This window comes from Lutjanus erythropterus, chromosome 3 (genome assembly GCF_056507025.1).
Source record: "Lutjanus erythropterus isolate fLutEry1 chromosome 3, fLutEry1.hap2, whole genome shotgun sequence".
NCBI lineage: Eukaryota > Metazoa > Chordata > Actinopteri > Lutjaniformes > Lutjanidae > Lutjanus > Lutjanus erythropterus.
In genome coordinates, this window is record NC_139319.1 from 976917 (window position 1) to 1003405 (window position 26489).

General features: G+C 42.0%; 2 protein-coding genes across 3 annotated transcripts in view; one reads left to right on the plus strand and one right to left on the minus strand.

Annotated features, from left to right (window-relative positions):
• Positions 1 to 810: 810 nt before the first annotated feature.
• LOC146329322 (protein NLRC3-like) lies at positions 811 to 12349 on the minus strand. 2 transcript variants are annotated; one of them, XM_084714563.1, is made up of 7 exons: positions 11921 to 12349; positions 9583 to 9865; positions 5688 to 7548; positions 5178 to 5351; positions 2171 to 2344; positions 2019 to 2074; positions 811 to 1897 (listed from the first exon to the last, which is right to left on the minus strand). In XM_084714563.1, the coding sequence occupies exons 2-7, from the start codon at positions 9854 to 9856 to the stop codon at positions 1338 to 1340; spliced, it is 3099 nt and encodes a 1032-aa protein (XP_084570689.1). In that variant the 5' UTR covers positions 9857 to 9865; positions 11921 to 12349; the 3' UTR covers positions 811 to 1337. The 2 variants fall into 2 exon arrangements, with proteins under 2 accessions (XP_084570689.1, XP_084570688.1); XM_084714562.1 differs by having other exon boundaries at positions 9583 to 9892.
• Positions 12350 to 16741: 4392 nt separating this feature from the next.
• LOC146329323 (serine/threonine-protein kinase MARK1-like) overlaps positions 16742 to 26489 on the plus strand; it is a 26974-nt gene continuing 17226 nt past the window's right edge. Inside the window, exons 1-2 of the mRNA XM_084714567.1 lie at positions 16742 to 17173; positions 26324 to 26489. The exon at positions 26324 to 26489 is cut by the window's right edge and continues 38 nt beyond it. Of these exons, the coding sequence (XP_084570693.1) occupies positions 17123 to 17173; positions 26324 to 26489 (217 nt within the window). The 5' untranslated portion in view covers positions 16742 to 17122. The remainder of the gene's footprint in view (positions 17174 to 26323) is intronic.

Consider the following 26489-nt stretch of genomic DNA (forward strand, 5'->3'; position numbering starts at 1 on the left):
TTGATTGTTGTGTAAATTATTATTGGAACTGTTACTCACCCCAACTGCAATGAAGAAAAAGAACAAACAAAATCCATTTTTTTTGTTTTATGTTTTTAAAACGTAAAACATTTAAAATTAAAATTAAATCAACAATGTAACTAACAATGTATTTTATCGAATTTTCAAGAACAGAAAAAAAATATATAAAACACATGTGACATCAAAGATATGATCAGATCAAACGCGTGGTCCGGCACGTTCACTGTCTCGTGCTCGGTGGATTGGAGTAAAAACCACTTGCACTTTAGACCAACTAAAACCTGGTCGAAGCGCAAAGTCTGTGGTCTTTCAGCACAGGATAGCTCCCGGCGGGTTTGGCTGAAACACACACACGTCTTCACAATCACAAAACACCTTCATTTCAGTAAAGTCTTATTTGAACATGTTTTCTATCAGCAATAAAGTGTAAACACTGAAGTTAAAAGCGTGTGTGTCACACGCCTGACTGAGGCGCACACGTCTCCACAATTACAGAACACTTTTCATTAATGTTAAACAAGGATTAAACAATTATGATCTAGAGCATACAAAATATATACTATATATTTGACCGCACGAGTCCGGCCCAACCCGGAGAGAAAAAGGTCCGTGTGCTTCTGTCAGAGCTGGTTGGATATATCCGTGCATAATTTTGTGACTTCAAACTTCAGAAATCCTCTCTGATTGTTTTGCAGCGGGTCAGAGGAGCGAGGATGGGAGGAGGAGATGAGGATTAGGTGGGAGAGGAGAAGAAGGAGGATCACGGACCAACACGTAACTGCCAGGTCAGCGGAACCGGGAAGCTTTGTGGCTGGACTGGATCGGTTTGCCTCCCCTCTCTACTGCATCATCTCTCTCCCCGCTCCTCAGCCAGCAGAGTTAATGATGATGATAAAACATAGCCAGTTACATATCTGCATGACATTTGTAGTTCATTTATTGTATTCGTTTTTGCAGGCGTTAATGTAAAATAAATTATTTACACATGAAGCTGTTTTGGAGCCAGGAGATCTGTCTCCTCGCTTTGAAGTTCTTTTCTCTGTTTCCTCCTGGTAAATCCGCCGTCATGCTGCCATCACTTGCGCTGCTGGTGCAGCTGCCTCTTAATGGTGATGAGATCTGACTTTCTGATTGGTTCATTGCATGTTTGGCCTAAACTCCCCTGTGAATTAATGAGAGGCTGGTGGTGCAAAGGCGGGGCAGGGCAAAATATCACTCCCAGCCCTGGCACAAGACGGCAAAGGTGGATTTAGACACACCTTGAATAAGTTAAATCCATTGCTCCTCGTGCTTTCCACTTGCGCTTTACATCAGCATTAGATAGGACCCAGAGACACTGAAGAATCAGACAACGTGCACCAGACTCCAAATCCAGGATAAAGAGGTTGAGTGAATGTGGTGTTGAAGGTGTGGAGGTGGATCAGTTTGTCAGAGGAGACTCTGTAGAAGGACAGAGAGCCAGCAGGACAGTCCACATACACTGCTACTCTGTGAGAGACAGAGGAGGAGGAGGAGGAGGAGGAGGAGGAGGGGAGGGTTGTTTTTCTCTTATTGTGACAGACAGAGTAACCATAAATATTAGAGCAGATCAGACTCCAGGACTGATTATTCCGTCCAAACAAACAGTCAACACTCTTTCCTCTCCTGCTGATTCCTCTGTAACTCACTGATATTTCAACCCATCCTCTCCACTCGACCTCCCAGTAACAGCGACCAGTCAGACCATTTCTACACAGCAGCTGCCAGTAGAACTCAAACCTCTCTGGATGATCAGGATATGGCTGCTCCTCTCTCACATATGTCACCTTCCTGTTGTTGTCAGACAGTTGGAGGTTTGTGTTTACTGTGTTTGTGTCGACTGTGAGTTCACAGGCATCTGATGGAGAGAACGAGACACAACACAGCAGCAGTTTATCATCTAACACACCTGATGGGTTTATTTGTTGCTTCATTAACAGACTGACTGATTGTTTTCATGAATCACAGTGAACACATACTCAGACTGGAGCTCCTCAGACCAGGTTTCAGCCACTGCTCTCCACCATGATCCACCCTGGAGGAAGAAACAAAGTCAGAATGAACCTTCAGAAGGTCTGATATCAACCACAGCTGCAAGTTTTGTGATCTGTTGTACCCCTTGTGTTCATACCTCAGAGTGTCCAGTCTCCAGTGTGGATCCTTTAGTCCAGCAGACAGAAGCTTCACTCCTGAGTCTCCTGGATGATTGTAGCTCAGGTCCAGCTCTCTCAGATGGGAGGGGTTGGATCTCAGAGCTGAGGCCAGAGAAGTACAGCCTTCCTCTGTGATCAGACAGCCTGACAGACTGGAGAGAGACAGACAGACAGACAGACAGAGAGAGAATGGTCTCTCTGGTTTCATTTATTTTCACCTATGCTTTCTGTGTAAATGTTAATAAACTGCTCCAGTGTTTTTGAAATTCTCTGTTACTAAAAAGTATAATGACACCAGGACCATCATCAACAACATGTTATTTTATGTTTTATTTTAACATCCCAAATAGGTTCAGTGTCAGTGAACAGAGGTGGATATACATGTCTGTCAAATAGACTTCATCAGCAGCAATCTATGATTGTTTTATCAACAGGGAAACTGTTATACAAAAGCATCACAGTCTGGTCACAGCTTCACTCCTGAATCCTGCAGGTCGTTGTTACTCAGGTCCAGGTCTCTCAGACTCGAGGACTGGGAGCTGAGGACTGAGGACAGAGCTTCACAGCTTCTCTCTGACAGATTACAGCCACTCAGCCAGAAGGAGAGTTAATGATGCATAAATGAATAAAAGCAATGAGAGAAACCTATTTGAAAAGTCAGTAGCAAGATGAAGTGAACCACCGACACTTATTCATCACCTGCATCACTGGGTCTCTGGCACAGCTCTTGACTGACTTCACTCTTATGTCGCAGACAGGACCTTCTCTGTCACTGTTTATAATTTCATCATTCATACCTGCAAACACTTAGGTTTTAAAATATGGGGGTATTTCTTAGTGGGGTGGGGCAGCTGCTGTCCATAGTTGCTTAATGCTGTATGAAACACTATTACACATGGTCACTCGCTGTGTTTGACTTCATTACATCACCTGAAAACAACACCAGGCTGATATATTCATACAGCTCTCTACACACATCAGCCTCGTTGGTTACTATATATTCTCCTTTTTTTATGAAGGAGACGTCCAGTTGACAGGTTCCATTTCTTTTCCAACTTACTTTCTATCCTATCACAACACAGTCCAGCTCTTTTGGAGAGATTCAAATTGCTCCTCTTCATCCTCCAGCAAAGCTGCCTCTCCAGTCGTCCCCCCAGCATCTCTCCCTCACCTGGCTGCTCCGTAACCTCAGTCTCTCTCCCTCTGCCTCTCCCTCTCCCTCTCCCTCTGCATCTCCCCCTTCCTCTCCCTCTTCCTCTCCCCTCCCTCTCCCTCTCCCTCTTCCTCTCCCTCTCCCTCTGCCTCCCCCCCTTCCTCTCCCTCTCCCTCTCCCTCTCCCTCTCCCTCTCCCTCTCCCCCTTCCTCTCCCCCTTCCTCTCCCTCTTCCTCTCCCTCTGCCTCTCCCTCTTCCTCTCCCTCTCCCTCTCCCTCTTCCTCTTCCTCTCCCTCTCCCTCTGCCTCTGCCTCTCCCTCTTCCTCTCCCCCTCCCCCTCCCTCTTCCTCTTCCTCTCCCTCTCCCTCTCCCTCTTCCTCTCCCTCTCCCTCTCCCTCTCCCTCTTCCTCTCCCTCTCCCTCTCCCTCTTCCTCTCCCCCTCCCTCTCCCTCTCCCTCTTCCTCTCCCTCTCCCTCTTCCTCTTCCTCTCCCTCTCCCTCTCCCTCTTCCTCTCCCCCTCCCTCTCCCTCTCCCTCTGCCTCTCCCTCTCCCTCTCCCTCTCCCTCTCCCTCTCCCTCTCCCTCTAACCCCTGACTCCCAAGATTTTGACTCTGTAAACAGGGTATAAATATGCAACCAGCCAACAGTATCTCGCTATCACTCTAAACGATCATAATTACTTTGCCAAAGTCAGCTTAAATTACCACAAAAAACAGGTCACTAAACACAACCACAATTTAGAGCAAATAACAGTTAATAACAGCCATTTTGTTACTTGATGCCACTGTAGGGGGAAATTAACTTGGTTGTAATCTGCATTCTGACCACAAGATGTGATTAAAAGTTACACACTGCTCCTTTCATCTCTTTTAAGAAGACACTTCTTAAGAACTGTTTTTTCTTGAATCGATAATTATTTTGTTTTTACTTCACTTGCTTTTATCTCATTTTAGCCATTAATACCTCGCTGTCATTTTTAATGTATGAATTTTATTTTATTTGTTTGTATTTCTTATGTTTGATTTCTTGTGTTTTAATGTCTTTGTAAAGCACTCTGTGACTTTGGAAAGAGGCTGTATAAATGAGGTTATTAACAATATTCTTATAATTTTTTTAACATAAGTGAAATATGACAGATCAATCATAGAATAGCGTCTGTGATACTTGGAAATTTGACAAACAAGTTAAAACATTTGTTAAATATCTTTAAATACCTTCTTCCAGTTCATAATTATATCCAAGATTTACATTTTTTTAATCTCCTAAAGACTGAAAAGTCATCCATGGTTTAATAACAGACTGGACTGCTGTAACTCCCTGCATATTGGAATCAACTAGTTTTCTATTCATTGCTTACAGCTGGTTCAGAGTTCTGTGACCAAACCGTTGTGCATATATACAAAAAGAAAATATATTATTCCTGTACCTGCATCTCTGCACTTGCCCTCTGTTCTATACAATGTTCTTTGTGAAAATTCTTTTGTTTATGTTTAAAGCCCTGTATGGTCTCGTCCTGAACAACATTACAGAATTCCTATCCCAAACAGTACAGCTGGGACTGAGGGAGTGCAATGGGGAAAACCCATATCAGAAAGAAAATGTTATCCTTCACAGATTGTTTAAAATGTTTTAAGACGTGTCTGGAGAGGATCTTTTGAAGTAGATTCGGTCAGGTCCAACCCTCACCCCTGCACACCCCACTGAACCATGAGACCACTTTCTGCTAGCTTACTGGTTAAAACATGCCAATTAGTTGAGAACTCCTGCCATAAACCACTTCATGTTTGAAGTACAACACAATGTTACACAAAAGCTTCACAGTGTGATCTGACCTGAGAGTTTCCAGTCTACAGTGTGGACTCTCCAGTCCAGCAGAGAGCAGCTTCACTCCTGAATCCTGCAGGTCGTTGTTACTCAGGTCCAGGTCTCTCAGACTCGAGGACTGGGAGCTGAGGACTGAGGACAGAGCTTCACAGCTTCTCTCTGACAGATTACAGCCACTCAGCCTGAAGGAGAGTTAGAGATAAAGACAAACACTGACACTGTTTCTGTCGTCTAAATCATAAAACACACCACATTTCTGTACATTCTCTTACTGAGCTGATGGGTTGAAAAATTGTTTATTAGCAATACAAGTAAGAAGAACTTTGGTTCACTTTTTGGCACATTAGTGTTTTTCAAAGAGTATATTAATGGAAAATAACAGCAATTTATATATAAGGTAATTTGGTTAATCAGCTAATCAGTCACATGAGTAGAACATATCAGTACACTCAGACTTAAGCTGAGACCATCCTGACACATGTGATGACATTATTACCTGCAGTTATCTGTGTACTTACAGAACTTTGTTGGAGGCTTTGACCACTGGCAGCAGCCTCAGAAGAGCCTCCTCTGAAGCAGAGTATTTCTTCAGGTCAAACACGTCCAGATCTTTTTCTGATGACAGTAAGATGAAGCCCAGAGCTGACCACTGAGCAGGAGACAGTTTATCTGGGGAGAGACTTCCTGAACTCAGGTACTGTTGGATCTCCTCCACTAGAGAACCATCATTCAGTTCATTCAGACAGTAGAACAGATTGATGTTTCTCTCTGGAGACAGATTCTCACTGATCTTCTTCTTGATGTACTTGACAGTTTCCTGATTGGTCTGTGGGCGTCTTTCCTTTTTCAGGAGGCCTTGAGGGAGTCTGGTCTGCAGAGAAAGACCCAGGAGGAAACAGAGGAACAAGTCCAGGTGTCCAGTTGGACTCTGTAAGGCCTTGTCAATAGCAAACCTGTGGACCTCTGTCACAGATGTTTTGCTGAAAAACATTTTCACACGTTCACCAACAGATTCTGTGAGCTCAGACATCACATTCTTGTTTTCGTTGATGAGCGACATCTCCACATACAAAGCTGCCAAAAACTCCTGAACACTCAGATGGACGAAGCTGAACATCTTCTTGTCTTCATCATTCTTCCTCCCACGTTCCTCTTTAAAGATCTCTGTGAACACTCCTGAACACTTCGAGGCTCCACTGACATCAATGCCGCTCTCTGTCAGATCTTTCTCATAGAAGATCAGGTTGCCCTTTTTCAGCTGGTGGAAAGACAGTTTTGCTAATGACTCAATGTACTGAATGCACTTTTCTGGGTCATACTTCTCTTTTGTCTGATGAACCTGAAACCACAGGAATTCAGCGTACATCTCAGTCAGGGTCTTGGGCAGCTCTCCTCTCTCTCTGGTCTTCAACATGTCCTCCAGAACTGTAGCAGTGATCCAGCAGAAGACTGGGATGTGACACATGATGTGGAGGCTTCGTGATGTCTTGATGTGGGAGATGATTCTGCCGGACTTCTCCTCATCTGTGAATCTCCTCCTGAAGTACTCCTCCTTCTGTGGGTCAGTGAACCCTCTGACCTCTGTCACTATGTCAACAAAGTCAGAACTGATCTGATTGGCTGCTGCAGGTCGTGTGGTTATCCAGAGTCGAGCACAGGGGAGCAGTTTCCCCCTGATGAGGTTTTCCAGAAGCACATCCACTGAGGTGGACTCTGTAACATCAAGGTCTGCGTCCTGGTTTCGTTTAGAAGAACAGTTCATTTCAAGGCGGCTCTCATCCAGTCCATCCAGAACAAACAGAAGTTTGAATGTACTTTTGTCAAAGTTGGTGATTCCTGATGACTGCAGAGATGTAAAGATGTAATTAAGAGCTTCTTCTGGGATGCTTCTGGTCTCTGTGATACATTTATGAATCAGCTTTGCCAAATTAAACTCTTTACCTTTCCGTAAATTCAGCTGGCGGAAGATGAAGGGGAAAATGAGATGCACATCTTGATTGGCTCTTCTTTCAGCCCAGTCCAACACAAACTTGCGCACAAGAAATGTTTTGCCAATTCCTGCGATTCCATTGGTCAGAACTGTTCTTATGGATATTTCTTTTCCAGATGGAGGTTTGAACATGTCACTGGGTTTAATTGTTGTCTCTGTATCTGCTGGCTTCACTGCTGCTTCAATCTGTCTGACCTCATGCTGTTTGTTGATGTGAACGTCACCTCCAGCTGTGACGTACAGCTCTGTGTAGATTTCATCCAGAGGTTGTTTATCCTTTCTTTCCATCCAAGCCTCTTGTGTGCACTTAAACTTATCCTGGAGGTTTGATTGAAGCATGTTTTGGTAATATGAGATGTGTCGTGGCTCTGGTACTGGAACAATCTCATCTGTGTGACAGAAACAGAAACAAAACACAACTTAATTGGCGTGTTACCAGATTCAATGTTGCCGGTCCTGTGAATTTCAGTAATTTAAGTAAGGACAAGGCTGGTGAAGTAGGCAACCTAGATAACTATAGGCTCATTGCTTTAGCCAACATACTGCCAATAATGATATTGGATGGATTAAATGAGTTTTTTAACTCCACAGATAACCAGTTTGGATTTAAAGCTAACCACAGTCTTGACCTCTGTATATATGCATTAAAGGAAACTAGTTCAGTGCCTGTTAAAAACATACGTATTCAGAACGGGTTAAATCGTTTAATGCTAAATCTAAATGCTTGTGTGGCCCGAGTGCGCTTCCTCCTGTTAAAATTGATTGACGCAAGTGATGTTTGCAGTCGCTGCATCTTCTGCTTAGGTGCCTGAGATACGCCCACGGCAGGTTGAGCGAATGGGGATTTTCACTTTGTTCGTGGAACACAGTTGATGGAGGAAAACACTGGAGTCACCAAATGAGCACTAAAAAGCGTGAGGTTGATGCTGAATGTCGAGTGTTTAATAAGTCATGGACTGTTAAGTACTTTTTTCACAGAGGTCGGCAATAAGGCCGTGTGCTTAGTTTGCAACGAACATGTTGCTTTTTGTGTTTTTTTGGCATTGACAGTCCACACTGAATTATCCAGAGACAAAAGTACTCCTGTTCTCATAAATTGAAAAAAGTAACCTACACATGTGTTTATAGGTCAGGACAGGAGATGTTGTACTGTTTTGGATTTTTTCTCATCAGGTTTGTTTTGTTGCTCAGATGTTGCTTAGGTCTGGTCAGAAAGGCCTTCAGACCTTGGTAATGTTGTATTTTGAAGATTTTGAAATATCGTCAAATGGCACTGGCATGACGGCACGGTGACATCTAATGTTTCACCGAAGCACAGAAAGTTGCATTAACTTCTGTGTTCCTGGTTCAATCTGCCTAAAACTCGGCAGGTTCGTTATAAATGTTGTCTTTTAAAGAGCAGCCCCAACGTCATGTGTCACCACCATGCACACGATGGGTACTCACGTGTATCATCTTCAGACACACAAAAAAGTCTCCTGGACTCATAAGCTAAAACCAACAGGAAGTCAGCCATTTTTAATTTTGTGGTAAATTTTGTCATTTTCCATGCATCATTTTTGAACAAGCTTTTCCTGCAGAAATAATCTGATTGACTTCCAAATGGGTGGGTACCATCTAGACAAGTTTCTGATCAAATGTCTTTAAAATATTTGGTCAGTGTTGAACAGTGGCTGTGGTGTGGCATCCAGTTTTCCTGTCTCGCTGTGAAACACAAAATACAACTTTGCTGTAAATAGTCCAATCTGCACCAAACTTCACACGTTTAATAAGAGTCCTGGTGTGAACACATCTTCATGATCATCAGGAGATGTAGTTATAGCACCACCTAGTGGAGACAGAAAGTGACCTCGAATTCCTTCTACGGTGTCCAAAAGCTGTAAAAATTCAGAGCCTCTTCAACCGGCACATATCTGGCCATGACACTCACACCTGTGCCTCGACTGGCAGGGGGTGTGAGGGTCCGTACAACGCTGCTTCTTTACAGGGAAAAATGAGAGAAGGAAGAATCTTTTTATTTAGCATTTTTAGAATTAAGTCAAAATGTTAAGAATAAACTTGAAATATCATTTCTAGAACAAAGTCAAAATGGTTTTTCAACTGTTGTCTCAACATGCAAAATTTAAAAAACAAACTTCCTCATCTCATTTTTCCCCTTTTACCAGCCTCTGATATTCTTCCACACAAATGACATATCTGGCAATATTAACAAAAGTGAAAACCCTTCCAACCAACACTCCTTTCATGAAACTGGACCAGTAAACATAATCTCATTGGCTGAGGTATAAAACCGTCCACATCCCTCACATTTATATCTCCCAGTGTCTCAAACTGGTGTTTCAGGTAGAGCCATCACATCTATCCTCTTAAATAACTTTCTTTATCTGAAAATATAAATTAAAACAGAAAAAAGTGTGACTGACCTTCTGGTCCTGAGCTGATGTCTGACAGACTCTGCACCAGATCGTTCCTGGGTATCTTCTCTAAAACCTTCATGGTGATCTTCAGAGCTCCATGAAGTCCACAGGTGTTCACCATCAGATCCACTGTTTTCAACCTGTCTGCCGTCTCCAGCTTGAACACTGGGATGGTTTTATCACCTTCCATGATGTCAGGCAGCTTCAGATACCATTTGAACTTTGTGAATTCATTGTCTGTTAAATCCTCCAGAATCTTCAAAAGGTCCTCTGGCGTCATCGTGGCTCCCTGTTAAAACCAGACAGTGCTGTCAATCTGAAAGAAAACCGAAACACGAATGTATCAGCGCAGCAACAGGAGCTCTGATTGGTCAACACCTAAAGAGATACTGCACACTGAAATGTGTTTTAATTGTTTAAGTGCCAAACAACTTAAATGTTCAAGTGTTTCAGCACAGCGGCTCAGTGGTTAGCGCTGTCAGCTCGCAGCAAGATGGTGCTCGATTTGAATCCCTGCTGGTGCAGGGCCTTTCTGTGTGGAGCTCTTCCTGTGTTTGCACGAGGCTGAAGCACCAGGATGATCGGAGGTGGCTGATGACCACGCCACTCGTAGCACAGCGGCACCACTGACCGCTTTGTGTGTACACACCTGAACAAAATCTTAAGACCAGGAGAAAAATGACAAGTATTCGCATTTCGCACTAATGAATCATAACCAGGTTGTAACTTCAAAGTGCAAAAAGAAGAAACAGGAGCAAAGAGACAAAAAGTAGAAAGTGTCAATTTATTGAAAACTGCATTTAAACTCAAACAGGCTGTTCATCAGCTGATCAAAAGTTTAAGACCACAGTCTTAAGAGGGCAAAATCTGCGCTCAAAAATCTGATTCTAATGTCATTTTCTTTCAACATTCACACTGTCATGACCTCCTGGTGGCAAAAGCAAAACGGCTTTCTGTCTTTGAACATGGCAGGATTGTTTAGCTGCACAAGAAAGGCTTCTCGCAACGTACCATCGCTGCCAAGATTGGACACAGTAAGACAGTCATTTTAAATTTCTTAAAAGATCCTTAGGGTTATGGGACAAAAAAGTTAAGTGGTAGACCCAAAAAATTTTCACCTGCGCTGAGCCGAAGGATCTGACGAGCTGTCCATGACGACACAGGCCGATCCTCGACCCAAATTAAATTAAATTAAATTAAATTAAATTAAATTAAATTAAATTAATCCCCCCAGTCTCCTGGAAACACGAACATCAAGAATGCCGGAGCTAATTTTTGAAGTGATCAACAAAAACGGTGGGGGCTCCTCACTACTGAGTGCTTTTTTGACACTTTTAGTTGTGTTTTGGGTTTTTTTTTGGGCTATTGCCTTAAATTTTTTGATCAGCTGATGAACAGCCTGTTTGAGTTTAAATGCAGTTTTCAGTAAATTGCCTACTCTCTATTTTTTGTCTCTTGCTCCTGTTTCTTCTTTTCACATTTTGAAGCTCTGCTTCCCACCTGAGTGTATTTAAATCAGGGTTTTGCATGTGTTACAAGTTTCCACCACAGGGATTTGGACAGAAAGCACAATAACTGCAAGCGCAAAAAGAAATTTGATCCCATGGAGGAGATAGTGGAGGCAAATAAACATATTGTTGAGCTACAGCAAAAAAAAATAAAGGTCAGCGTTAATTTTCTGTGAATGTTCAGTTTTGTTTGGCAGCAATAAATATATGTTTAATCATGATGTTTTTAAGGATTGAATAAAGATAGAAATAAATTCACAGCTCATGAGAAATAACTTTAAATCAGAGTATCTCTTCTTTGCGCACCAATGGTCTGATTAGCACCTTCTTTCAAACATATTAAATACAGACAGTCTCAGTCACAGTAAATTATTTTAAGGCTCAGTAAATCACAGTGTATGTGCTAAATTAACCCGTTTGCAATTTCTCCTCCCGATGTTCAGTAAAAACAGTGGCAACACTCATACCTCACAGAAAAAAAGCTAAGACATTTTGGGAAAAGATTATGAAAACGTTCTTACATGAGGCTTTTTTTTTTTTTTGTTGTGGTACCATCAGACAGTGTGGAGAAACACAGAAATAAAACAGTAAGAGGTTTAAGAGAAAAAAAAAACCTCCTGAACATCAACAATGGATTCAGAAAATGTGAAGATCATGATAATGGCTGTCTGGAATAAGTAACACAAAGCCCCTTCTACCAGATTATCTCTGGATCTTGAACCGGTTCCACACAGCTGTTCATCTTCCTGGAAATAACCTAACCTTCCAAAGATCAACAACAGACAAACAGGTATAATCTGAATGTCAGAGTAAATAAATTCACTTTTAACACTCACATAAAAACAGGAGCCGTCTTTTCTCCGGCTGAAGTGTCGATTGTTGTTGCAAAGTCTTTATGATCCGTCGAGCGAAGAGGAAGTGCAATGATTTCTCACACTTAACAAAACGGGAACTGCTCTTCTCATTTCTAAATGCCGAAAGTCAAAAAGTGTCAGTGTGATGTAACGTGAACGCCGTTATGATGCTTTGTAAGAGTTTCCTCTTACATTAAGTGTGAGCTGTCAGGTTCCTGGTTACTGCAGTTTTGTATCTTAAATACTGTCTGTAAGAGATGGAGGATCAAATCTGCAGTTCTCCTTTAAAGCATGCTAACATGAAGCTTCAGCAGTCTGGGTTACACAAATCCAAGAGCAAAAAGTAAAATATTTTCAACATTAAGAGCAAAAAGACAACAAGATCCAGGAAATCTTGCTTGATGCAAAGTTCTGCACGTAAAAATAACCTCAGGTCTTCTGTCTTCTGGTGAAATAATACAAGAAATTTATTCTCAAACTAACGAGTCAACTCATAATGACTCTAAGTCCTCATCAGGCTCTGACAAACACATCATCAGTCTAGTACATAACTCATAGAGGGTTCTAGATTCATGTCTTCAACCCCATACACATATGGGCCCAAAATAATCTAAACATTATAACAGTGGAAATATATCAGATTCTGAAAAAAAAACAAAAAAAAAAAAACAGCAAATACTCCACTCATTCTTGAGAATTTGGACAAAACTGTATTCTGAGGGGGTTGATTTTTGATTTTCCTTCAGTTATGCTGAAAAATACATTTTAAAAGATCAAACTGTTGGTTGTTAAATGTTGTAACTGAACAGCCTCTGAAGGATTACATCTTTCATTTCACAGCGTCGCTGTAGTGAGCAGCCATTTTAATTTTAAAATGTCTCAGAGTCTCTTAATGTTAATCAAAATACACATTTTTAAACCATAATTCTCATTTGTCTTTGATTTAGAAGGACGACAGAGTCGAAACGTTATGGTTGAGACACATCTGATAGAAATATTATTGAATGAATTTGTTGAAATAGGAAGTTTGCTGTCTTTTTTTCAACCACGAAGTGAGACGGGGATGTAGAGGATGGATTAAAACTGTGATGTAGACGTGCTGTGGCCAATGGAATCACCCTGTTATAATGACAGGTCCCATCGACAGGGACAAAAATAATAATGAGTTGGGAAACCTGTTGGATGGGCGGTACGGTGGTGCAGTGGTCAGCGCTGCCGCATCACAGCAAAAAGGTCCTGAGTTTGATCCCCCGGCTGGATCAGGGCCTTTCTGTGTGGAGTTTGCATGTTCTCCTTGTGTCTGTGTGGGTTCTCTCTGGGTTCTCCGGCTTCCTCCCACAGTCCAAAGACATGCATGCAGGTTAATTGGTGACACCAAATTGCCCGTAGGTGTGAATGTGAGTGTGAGTGGTTGTCTGTCTCTGTGTGTCAGTCCTGGCGACTTGTCCAGGGTGAACCCCGCCTCTCACCCAGTGTCAGCTGGGATAGACTCCACCCCCCGCGACCCTTACGGAATAAACGGCTACAGAAAATGGATGGATGGATGGAAGCCTGTTGGGAAAGCTGTGACTGAAAGAAGCCTGTGTCAAATTTATTGAGTTTTGGTCGATAAAAGTCTTTCCCAGTTTATGAGAGATGCAGTGGATGATGGGAGAAAAGCGTTGCAGATACTGAGGGAGCATTATGCTGCTAAAGAAAAGCCAGGCATGATCAGCCTCTGCAGAAAGAGAATCCAGAGAAATCTCTGCACGTAAAGGAGCAAGACTGAAAACCATCACTGAATGTCTGTGACCTTTGACCCCTCAGGCAGCACTGCCTTAAAATCTGCATCAAAAATCCACATCATTGTATAAAGGACACTACATGGACTCAGGAACACTTTGGAAAACCGTTGTCAGTAAACACAGTTTGTCTCTGCATCTACAAGACAACATCTTTTTCCCTGCTTATTTCACGAGACGATGCAGAGACACATTGTGGACGTGTTCCAACAGTGTGTCTTCATAGTAAAAGAGTTCAGGAAGGAGACTGACCAGCCTGCAGTCCAGACCTGTCCCCCTTTCATCATCACAGTCAGAATGAGTGTATATTTACAAAAAACAACAAGAAATCATCTCAGGTGATCACAACAGTTTTAACTCTTTAATTTTCATATATTTGAAGAAAGTTACTCAATCTAGAATTATTGTACACAAAAGTTTGGAGTTGCATTAATCTGACAGGCTGGATGAACTCAACAGAGCAGTGAAACCAGCAGGTGGCAGCAGAATACAAAAAACTAACTAAAGTTCTCATCAAATGAATAAAAATATCCAGACTGCTCATGTTAAAAAAGTACTTTATCGTAGTGATCTATAATCATCTTTACACATTACAGGAATGAATGGAAAAAGTATTCAGTAAGAGCAGAGCACCACTGATAGAAAATGTATATCTGCATATATATTATAAAGACAACTGATACCAAAGCATGAAATTCTATAATATCATAATCAACACACAGATAAAAACAATAGATGCACAGTCTAAACATATTTTACTGATAAAATAGTTGTTTTTACTTCAAGATGCTGATTAAACAGCACAGGTGAGTCTGACACTGGTCACAATGAAAGGACACTAAAATGTAAAGTCTGATTCTGAAAAAGACATTCAGGCCTTTACAGACAGGGGCGGGTCCAGAGTATTTCCTGGTGGGGGGCACAGGGGGTAACGACAGTGAATCTAGGGGAGGAACCCAAAAGTAACAAGACGAAGGCTGACGTCTCTCTTCAATATTCTGACTGTTAGGTACAAACAACTAAATTCTTTGGATTACACAGTTAAACTGTTTATGTCTTCGTCTTGCTTTTGTCGGCTGCATTAAATCTTTCACCTTATAAGAAAGATGCTTATGACCTTTTCATTTTCCACTGTCAGTGTCAACATTAAAATTATAATCAATCAATAATCAACTCTATGTTGTAAACAAGAAGTCTTAGCAGAATAAGCAACACAATAAATTCTCACAACAAACAGTCGTATCTTATATTCTTACCCAGCAGTCAGAGCTCAGCTCTGTTTGATACACATCTTAGTTCTTTGTGTAACAGACAGTCAATATAATGAGATGAACAACCAGAACAAACATTACTCACATTATAACGGTGAAACTGAGAACAACAACTACAACATGTTCCTCTATTTTCTTTATTTACTACACAGAACACTAAAATGTTTGCTGTGCAGATTTGATTAAGAGCCTCAGTCAGACATTAATGTTTATAATCTGTACAGTGAACATATCAGTGTTGTGTGTGTTGTTGAGGGTCACAGGTGACACAGGCCGACCCACAACAGCACCTGTACCTGTGCACGTCCTTGTTCTGTTAGTTCATGTCACAAAACGCGAGACACACGAGAGACGGTCATGACTTCGCCCTCCTTCAATCACAGATAATGTGATGGAAACACATACTTCATCTCTCCCAATAAAAAAGTAATTTAAAAAGATAATGCAAACACATAATGTACAGAGATACTCGTCACTGTGACACAACCCTGTAATCTGTACTGGAAAAAACACTGTGTACTGGAGGCAGTGGTCTTCCTTCCTGTGGTTTAAACACTGCTGGTGATTTATTTGATGGTTTGTTTCTGACAATGACCTGGTTGAGTGATTTAATTTGGTGAGAAAAGGACATTTCTGGAAGTACTGAGAGATAAGAAGTTGTTTTAAACTATCTCAAATTACCACCAGAGAACCACAAGGCTTCACAGATTTATAAAATAACTGATTCCCCTTGTGTGATACGTCTGTTACTGTGAAACTGATTTGGTAAAAGGACCCTGAGGAAGAAACTGAAAGAAAGGAGGAGGAAGTTCACATAATATAAGGTACTGCACAGATATGATCACCACCGCTGTGACTCTGCAGAATGAAGTTAGTGTTGGAAACATAAAACTGAAACAGGAACTTTCCTGCTCTGTAAAAGGGAATATAGTTTGGTCAGACCACTCTGGATTAGAGTGTAAAAGATTTTAAGTTGGTTTTGTTCAGAAATCCCTTGAAGCTCAAAGTTGTGTTTACTGGGAGAGCTGGACGTCCCGAACACCAGAAATATCCAAGTGTGTATTTATTACTGTCTGCTGAGTTATTTTAAGACACTGGAAGGCAACAAAGGCCCCCGGAAATGAACAACAGGGCAATGATGGAAATAACAAAAGAAAATAAAAACCGACAATGAATATTAGGTTACAAAATAAAACATTTGCCCAGTTTAGCACGACTTCTGGTCTTCTATCCAGATACAGATACAGATCATTTTGTTGATCGAACAGATATCCAGTTTAGTGCCTAATCAGTATTTTTTCTAGATCAAATGTCATATTTTTAACATCTGTGCAATCAGCATCTCTAATATCCCACATCTGTCAGGCAGATGGATTATCTCAGCAAAGCAGAAATGCTCACAAACACTGATTTTAATACATTTGTGAACAAAATTTGAGAGAAATGAACCTTTAGTGTGCACAGAATAAGTCTGAGATCTTTAACTGGTGTTTCATTTATATTTTTCTTCAATATAATTTGGGACATCCGGTAAAAATGAACCAAAATAAATCCTTGTCGTTTTGTTGCAGCTGATTCACCATGAAAATGTTTCAAAATAAAAGACTTCCGGGTGAAATAACTCTAAACTCCAAAGCGGGTGGTAATTCTGAGGAGTCAGAGGAAGCAGCTGAGGATGCTGGGATATTTTTAGGATGACGATGATGAAGATGAGGATGACGGGAAGGAGGAGCTCTGACGTCATGTCACTTTTTTGTTTTTTTTTCCGCAGTGCTGCTGTTTGACCTGATCAACCAGCGAAGGCTGCGGGAGACATTTCTACTTTCACACTTCTCCTCTTCCTCTTCCTTCTCTTCCTCCTCCTCCTTCTCCTCCTCCTCCTCGTCCTGCTCCTCTCTGTCTCTGTCTCTGTCTCTTTGTGTCCATGCGGGTCTTTCTACCGCACCGACACAAACAGCGGGCCTTCGTGTAGCCGCCGCCCCGGCCTCCCTCTGCCCCCGGCCGGCGGAGCCTCCCAGCTGAGCCCCGCTGAGGTGGCCTGGTTCCCGGGGAGAGATGCTGTAGAGCAGCCGGCGGAGGAGATGAGTCTGCCGGACTGAAGAGAGCAGAGAGCCGCGGAGGACAGCTGGAAGATGTCCGGCAGGATGCCTCTGCCCCCGGTGAGCGAGAGAGAGTCCGAACAGGTGAGTCTGGTTCTACCCCTGCACTGCTTCGATTATTGATTATTGATGGATATTATTGTAGGGGAGACTGGGGACGGTTGCAACACTGTTTGTTTCTTTTCTCTCAGCTACTCAGAGACTATTTGGACAAGTCTAACTCACAAACTTACACCTGGCTGCTTATTATCTGAACCATTTAAAGATGATTACATAAGACATATTATTCACAATTTAAATATTTGAAAGAAAGACATCAGATGGGACAGTTGTAACATATAAACAGCAACATTAAATTTCATTAATAAACTTTTGTTTTTGTCCCAGTAAGCATCGTATTCTGAAAATATGCATCATTTTACTATAATATTGTGGTTGGTCATATATTTGAGTTTTGTTTAATTATTGTGTTGAACATCGGCCTGACTTGAGACAATGTGCAGATGTTACAGATGATATAAATCTGTGTTTATGTGTGACTTGGGTTGTGACAGTACGGATCGTTTTGTCACCGTGGTGACAAATCAGCGTTTTCCTGTGGGATGGCGGTTTAAGGCAACTGCCTTAATAATTTTAACTATTTTAATGAACTCGCCTGTTTTCATAAACATGCCGTAGCTCCTTTAAGGAATAGGGCAGTGTGTAATGTAATGTGTGTGGCGTGCAAGTGAAGCAGAGTCAGCTGCAGACTGACGGTGTTATGAAACTTATTAGTCAGTTATCAGTGTGTCAGTTAATAAATGCTGCAGCTTTAAAAGACCATGAAAAATCTCGTCTGTTGTTTCCCAACTGATGGAAACGTGCGTGAGGTTTAGCCCCGAGGCTAATGTTAGCCTGTCTACATATGTCATCTGATCTGAGGTGCATGAAAGTTGTCTTTGTTAGGGACAGTGGAACTTCAGTTAGGGACAGTGGAACTTCAGTTAGGGACAGTGGAACTTCAGTTAGGGACAGTGGTTGTAAAGTCTGGGACAGTTGAAAGCAGAATTTGGGACAGCTTGTTATCCCTGACATTTGTGAGTGAAATAGACGGAGAAAGTAGGGGAGGAGATCAGATATTTTCTGTCATTGTCTACTGTCTGTCTGTTGAGTCGTTTTGGACTGAGAGCACCGTTTCTGTGGACTGAACCGTGTTCACATGTGGAAGAAACACAGTCTGAGTTTTGGTGATTTTTTTTCTTGCTCATGTCATCTGTCAAACCCAGAGAACTGTGGACCCGAGAACCACTTGTACCAAAAGATTTGTTCTTCAGTGGTTTGAAACATGAACAGAAAAGCTGATTTGCTCACCAGAGGCCTCATAATACAAAAAAAAATGCTTGTCCTAACTTAAGTGTCCAAGATAGGAAAAGAGACACAGTTCCTAAACTCATGTCTGTGTCCCGTCTTTGACCTCCAATCTTATCTTAGCTTGGGAAACCATAACTTGAGCTGTAAGCTTGTTACTCATCCTGTGATGCCTGTATCTGTGTTTAAAATTTACACAAGACTGCCCGTATCCATGACAACCGCTGCCTCACTTCACTTGTCTCTTAATAGCATGTGAATGAGCAAGAAAATACAGGTGTTCAGTTTTAGCTTTGATGAGTTTTATTGCTGATTATCAACCCTTGATAAGGATCTGAATGGACAGATGTCGATCAAATTCTGAATTAATTGTCTTAGCAGTTAGTAACCACCCACGAATACATGGTCCAGGAAATTTAAAGCACCACCATCCAGTTTTAATTTTCACTTCGAAACTGACCTAATGACAGTGGAACAGCAGTTTTGGACTCGGTCTGTGTCACCCTAACTTCTGACTCCTGAGTTCAGAAATTTAACAGTTAGGATGCTTTTTGATAAACTGTCATCCTTGAATAAAGTAGGAAGTTTTCCTAAATGGAAACAAAGATTCTCATATGTCATCCTGAGATTCGAGTGATAGGAGAACTGAGAACTGAGACAGGAGAGGATTTCAGGCTTTTGACATTTCTGTAATGAGGCCCCAGCTCACCACTGTACTCACCACCACTTCCCACCGTCGCCCTGATGGCAGCCTTTAACTGTCTCACTCACCTGAGAAAACTCTCCGGTGAAGGCAGCAGCAGATCAACTGACCGTCCAACGTCCGTCCCCCTGCCAGTTTAAAGGAGGCCTTCAAGTCCAAACCACATATCCATGAGATCATTTTGTTAAACTTGAAGCTTAGCTTTGTTTGACAACAACAGCAGCATGATTGAAAGATGTACACGAAGAGAAGAACCACTCCTGCCACCAAAATAACCAAGAAGAGATGCACTGATTTCAATCTTCTTGACCAATTCCAATTTCCAGTTTCTTATAGGCCTAACCTGCCGATTACGACTTTGCCCAATTCCAATTTTCAGTCTTTCTAAGACCTGTAATCGACAGGATTCACAAACATTTTTGCAACTTTTCCTGTAAGGCCTTATTATACTATTATATTAAGATTATGTACTTGAGGGAACGTGATGTGACTCCACCTGATCTCGTGTGGAAGCCGATGCAAACAAACCGGAGACGGACGCGGTGCAACAGTTTACTGTAGTCAGACTTCGCAGTGAGGAAAACAGAAGCAGAAGTTAAGTGAGTCTGGATGAGAAAATGTTTGAGAAGATGCATCAACACATTATTGATTTTAACTGTCGGTCTGTGACCAGCAGTCTGCTGCTGGCTAACATTAAGTTTCCTGTTGTTTGGTGACACCGTCAGCTGCTACACGCATGACATGACCGTCACGCAGAGCAGGCGTGACTGCCACAGACTCAGTTATACGATGCTCACCGGTCAGAGCCGGTCACGCAGAAAAGCGTCCGGTTTTGGTCTCTGGCAGGTCGTTCGTACGTCCCCATTACTGAGCGTCTTGTTTACTCAACTAGGCAGCTTTAATAAGAAAATACATGTCTGAACGTATGTGGAAAAAAACAACAAGAAATTTAAGTTAGGAATAAAAAAATGTTCTTGTCTGAGGCCCCGTGTTTCTGTGAGTGTTTGAGGCTCATGTGAACACGCGGTCTGGATGCTGGAGAGGCCGATGGACCTTAAAGGAATGCTGGGTAAACGCAGCGTCCTCATTGTTATGCTAATGCAGGAATGCCAGCAGGGTTCTCAGGCTCCTCTGGGTTCCTCGTTCCTCCTCTGCATTGATTAAGATGCTCTTTATTTTCTTGATTTAAATCACAATTTTTCATAATGACAATCTTCCAGTCTTTCACCTATAAATATCTCCTTTTGTTCGACCAATAGTCCAAAACTATCCAGAGAAATTCAGTTTAACAGAGAATCATTTAGAAGCTGAAACGAGATTTTTTTGGTATTTAAAATGAGTGAAACATTGAATTAACTGCAGATCGTTTTTCTATTGATCGACTGATTTAATTGTCGAACCAGTTCAGCTCTGATTAAAAACCTTATTAGCCTTTTTAAAATATTATTCACAGTATGACTGAATATATTCAGTGGTGTCTTTGTGTCCTGAGTCTCAGCAGAGTTTTAATCTTTTACCCTTCACTCCCGTCAGGCTCCTGCTGTCTGTTTACTATTGATTTTTCCCAGAATACACTGCAGCGTGTGATACCAGGAGCACGGTGATGTTTTCTAGTCTTGCAGAAGTCACATTTAAGATCCCAGGGCCTTATTTAGAACACGGACTGAAAACCATGTATGTATTTATTTAAGGTGAACTTTGCATCAGCTTTTTTGCTTCAAATTATCATCAATTAAAGATGTGAGCTATTCATTCATTCAACACTTTCAGAGCAGAGGTTTGTCAGAGAGGTTTTGTTGTGTCGTTGTTGTCCTTCTTGTCTTGATACATCTTTTATGTCACTTTTGGTCTTGTTATGTCTTTATGTGATTTTTCATCTTGTGTCAGTTTTTGTCGTGTTACTTCTTATCAGACCTTTTCTGTCTTTTCCATCGTTTCCGTCTCGTCCCGTCTGTCCTGTGTGATGTCCTCCGATGGATCCACCAGTCAGTCGTCTTTTCTGTGTCTTATTGTTTCGTCCATTTTGGTTGAAATCAGTCTTGATGTTTGGAAGGCGGCGCACAATGATGCAAAATAAAAATAATCAATTATTCCTTCTCAACAGAAGAAAATATTGTGAATGAAAGTAAAACGTTATCAGTAAAATAAATACTAAAGTAAAGTACAGATACCTGAATACTACTGAAGTACAGTAAGAAGTATTTGTACTTAGTTATTTCTCATATGTCGTCTTTGTTTGTCAGGCCTCAGAATATTACGTATCATCTGCCTGCAGTCTCCTCTGCGATCACCTGTCCTCTTCTCTCTTTTAGTCCACAGTCATTCCTTATTAAACTTGTGCTACTTTATAAAGGACAGATGGCCGATGTTGTAAACTTCAAAAGTTAATTGAATAACTGTGTAAGCAAAGTTATTTTACGCTTTGAATCTAAGCACACCGTCAGAAATGATCAAAATGAACTCTTTACATGATCTCTGTGAAAACTCCTCAGACCCCCCCCCCCACTGACGGTGTGACCTCTGACCCCGGTCTCTGTGTCATGCACAGTCCGTCACAGTGAGGGTGTGAAGCTCCTCTTCCTCAGTGATGAATCACTGTGAAATCAGCTGCTGGAGGCTTTCTCTGTCACCATGGCAACAGATAGGCTTACTATGGGATTCTCCCAAAGTGGGAGTGGAAATCCCCCTCCACCCGCCCGCCCCGGTAATGAGACATGAAGCCACACAGAGGCTGAAATCCACCTCCACCCCGCTGAAGAGACACAGAGTCCCAGCCACACCATGACCTCTGACCTGTGACCTGTGTGATGGGGTGGGGGGTGACACAGTAACAATCCTCCAGACTCGTCCTGGTTAGCACAGTGGCTAAACAATGCTAGTTTTAATAATGAAGGGTCTAATTATGGCTCCATATTCAAGTTTTCCTGTGGTTTCGCTAAAATAAAGACTCACAAGCAAATCTTATAAATGTAGCTGGCTGATGTAAGCTAATGCTAATGCTAACTTGACATGACTCAGCTGAGAGTCTCCAGCTGATGTTTTAATGTTTCCATCTGACATGTTTCAAAACAAGAACTCTGTGAAAGTGTAAAGTTAGCTAACAGCTGCGTACATGATATGGCATTAATGCTAACAGACTGATGCTAAAGCTAGCTTACATCTCAGCTAACACTGGTCAGCTGGTGAAATACAGCAGGTATATCTACATGACAGATGACAGAAATAGGGTTAGGGTCACCCGGCCAGACCAGCTGGACCACGATCACCACAGGAAGAGAACCGGGATAAGAGCTAAGCTAACCCGGCTTAGACCTGAGACAGCGAGCCAGAGAGAGATGCATCATCATTGGCCCAGTTTGATTCTTCATCAGCCCACATCCTCCTCCTCAGATGAAGACAGAGTTTAATCGAGTCACCGCACGTGTGTTCTTGTGTTTCATGTTTTTGAGAGAGAACAAAAAAGACGCCACCGTCCAGACTGATGAAACGCCGAGTATCTCTCTTCTCAGAGCCTCCTGCACACCTTTAACATGGAGACAAATAGAAAGCTTGATAGCCCCCTAGTTACGGTTGCTAAGCTAGGATTGGACATTTGCTGTTTGGAGGCGGGGCTTAGTGAAGAGTCTGTTGCAGTAGTCTAAGTAGCTGATAATAAAAGCATGAATCAGCGTTTCAGCATCATTCTGAGTTATGAGTTTAGCTGTAGCAGGTCTGGAGGTTTTGTAATTTGTTTGATTGCAAATGTTAATGTGACTCTGAATGAGGTTCTTTTACCTCTGCAGCAGAACCTGGAAATGATCAAGTCCCTTCTGTTGTCTAGACTTTCTAAATCATCTGGTGAAGGCTCAGAAAATAAAATATACCATTTTTACTTGTAGTGTTTCTGTTTTTGTGTATTTTCCTTTCAAAAATGAGATTTTCACCAACAGCAAACTGTCTCTGTGCTTTCATCAGGCTCTGCTCCTGGAGCTGGACCAAAAAAACAAAGCCAGACCTCTGCAGTTGCTGTAATCTGTAAACTGAACCATAAATAAAAGAAGTTCCTGTTTTAAACGGCTGCTCTGTTCTCCATGAGGAGGAAGTGGTCACATTTCGACAGCAGTTAGTTCATGAAAACAGACGGGAGCAAACAAAATATCTGTTAATCTGGGAAAAAAAAACTCTGCAATGATGGAACATTTTAAAATTTCACAGTGAAATCTGATTATTTCATTGGAATAGCTGGGATTAGTGGATTACCTGCAGCGCAGATTTGATGAACTCTGATGCACAAATTTGAGCCGTTTCATCGTTAATGATTGATTAGAATAATTGTGGAGTCTGAGGCGGGAACATTTATCAGCTTCTGAAGGGACAGAGAACGTTTGAGGACTCCTGGTTTACAGTAACATCACTTTGGACAGATTACCAAGACAATAAAATAAAGTGTCTTCATGAGAGGCGGACTGAAAGAACACTCACAAACTCCTTTCTTTTCTTATTTTTCATATAACAATGTTGATCATCATTGGACAACAACTCAACATGATCCTTTGTCTGACTGACTTTGTCTGATTAGTACAGCTGCTTTCACCAAAAAGGGACGGGCATGATTCAGGGCCAGATCTGCTGCTGTCATCGGTTGTCAACGTTTTGACGTGGTTGTATTTTTTTAACCAGTCACAGTCCTCTCGTGTGGCACAAAGCCCAGGATGCAGTGACGGTGTCCTTGGAAGACAGTGTTGGTGGTAACTAGCAACAGTAACAGCTGCTCGCTCGATGATCATCATACTTTCAGTAACGAGGTGCTGACTTTGTATTTTCAGCTTGCAGGTTGCTAACTCGGAGATTGTTGTTATTTCCTGTAGACTTTGAAAACGCTAAAACAAAGCAGACATGGCGGATGCTGCCTGAAACAGGCGACCACTGCCAGGCTGATACTCGCGACCTACAGTGAGTCAAACTACAGCATCACCAAACCAAAAGAACCAAACATTTAGTTAAGATGCACAGATGAATTTCACCAGGACTTTTTCTGATGTGAGCGGTTCTCAAACACCAGAACCGTCTGTTGTTCTCTGTGTGGAGTGAAAGTGACAGAACGTGACTGTCTGTTGTTCAGTCGGTGCTGATTGTCTGCAGCGGTGCGGTGTGATGTCATGGTGTAACAGAAGAGCGTCGGCTCCTCCGGCTGGTTCAGACGCTGTCAGACTGGTTTCTCTCAGCTCTGGTTCCTCTGACAGCCGCAGGCCTGCAGCAGATACGGTTCAGTCTGTTCTTATTTTCCTGAACTGAAATCACGGTGATTGTCCGACACGTAACACCCATGAAATGATGAATTGATGTTTTACACTTTTGTTTTTCACATAGATTAAACAAACAAGATATAAGATGTTAGTCGGTGAGCTTTTGAGGTGCTGGGAGGTGGATTTTGTTACCTTTGGACAGAGCCAGGCCAGCTGTTCCAGCTGTTCCAGCTGTTGGCTGTAGATTCATATTTACAGCACTGGTTGAACCTGTCGGGGTTCGGCCTGTTTCACAGTAATCTGAGTGAGACGATGGGTTTTGTTCACAGTGATGAGGACTTTCCTGTTTACAGATATCTTTGCTCTGCTTATTGCACCCAGAGAGCCACTAATTTTATGATGACCTTGTTCTGATTCAGCCTCAACTGGCGGCGAGGATCCAGTTTCACATCATTCTCAAGAGATTTCCAGCAACTCTGAAGAGCAAAGATATAGAACAGTTTTAGGAACAGTTTATTAACTAAACCAAAAATAAATAATGACAGTCCTCTGATGTTTTTGCTGGATAATAAAAAAAACTTGGGTGGAATAAAGGATTATGATATGCCACATATAAAAGTATAGATGGTTATTTCTTTATGACTGAAAGGAAGTCCCTTCAACCATGCAATGAAGAGAACAATGTATTTGTGATGAAACATAAAGCACTGTGATAATCCTCCATAATCGAGGACAGACATGAAGCTTGACTGCACAATGATTTTAAAGACATCTTTTAATTCTGTACAGGAAGCCCAGTTTTATTTTAAATTTTTGGGTCAAATGTTGAACGTGAATCTTGAATGATGATGTCTGCTGTCAAGTCAGATACCTTGATATTTGAAGACTCAGTCAGAGAAATACAGAAGCCATTTAAAGTTTCTAATGGCAGCAGAGTCAGAGTCACTGGTGGAGGTGGAGAATAATGTACTTTGTCTTTACTGCATTTTAAACTAACTTATAATTAATGAGTGATAATTGGAAGTCAGCAAAGGCAGACTAAAGATGGGTCGGGACTGGAGGATATAAAATTACATCGTCAGGAAAAAAATGGACATCGAAGGATTGACTTGGAAGAAATATGTTATTTATATACAAAGTAAAGAACGATGGACCGAGGCTCGAGGTAAAGTTAGTGTCTAACAGGTGAGCCAGCCAACACTTCAGACTACTGACTGGTGAGTAGCTGAGTCACTTGTAATTTTTGAGCGTGAATGTGCTCTGAGCGGAGGAAAAGGTGAGCAGTGCAGGTGTCAGTCTGTCAGTAAATGTACAGTGTAGGTTTGAGTTGTCAGTGAATAAAAGCTGCAGAGCTCCTGACTGTGTGTTGTTTCATAACTCCGCCTACGCTGAGGGAGCAGTGGGTCGAGTTGAGCTGTTGTACTGAAGCTTTACACAAATACAGTCATGATATCCCAGTTATAACCCCGGTAAAATGTTTGGAAGGTATGACGGTGTGAAAAAATTAGCTACTGCTCAGGATTGACAGTAAAGACCTGTGTCATCAGCAGACATTTAGATTCTGCACCTTTTCAGCTGGAGAGTGATATCTGTCTATCTATCAGGGCCCCATTTCCCAGAGCCTTCGTAGCGCTACGTGTGTCGTAAGTTGTATCTTAAGGTCTCTTAAGGTGGACCTTACGACGCACGTAGCGCTACGAAGGCTCTGGGAAATGGGGCCCTGGACAGTGATGATGTAAGGACTCTTCCCTGTGGCACAACGTCACTGCATAAGGACAGACTGGACAGTTATAAGATGCTGACCGCGTCTTTGTGGAGATGATTCAAACCGTTTCATTGTTACTGAGTCTTTTATATTTTCCAAATTACCCTCTGCAGCCGTGTGTCGTTCAGGTCAGTGCGACTCCGTTCAGGATAACTGAAATGTTCGTTATTAATCTGTCTATGTTTCTCTTTCAGCCAAAGACTTCAGACGGCCTTCCCGAGCCGCCGGTCCCACCCACCAAATCATCAAGCCGTCACAGTCTGCCACCATGTTGCAGCTCTGTGACACCCATCACAGACGAGCAGCCGCACGTCGGCAACTATCGCCTGCTGAAGACCATCGGCAAGGGCAACTTCGCCA

Excerpts from the sequence above, each read along its gene's own strand:
- LOC146329322 (XM_084714563.1), bottom strand. The coding sequence starts at position 9,856 with ATGACGCCAGAGGACCTTTTGAAGATTCTGGAGGATTTAACAGACAAT. Across the intron at positions 7,549-9,582 it reads CATCAGCTCAGGACCAGAAG|ATGAGATTGTTCCAGTACCA; the intron begins GTCAGTCACACT and ends TCTGTCACACAG. Across the intron at positions 5,352-5,687 it reads AAAGCCTCCAACAAAGTTCT|GCTGAGTGGCTGTAATCTGT; the intron begins GTAAGTACACAG and ends ACTCTCCTTCAG.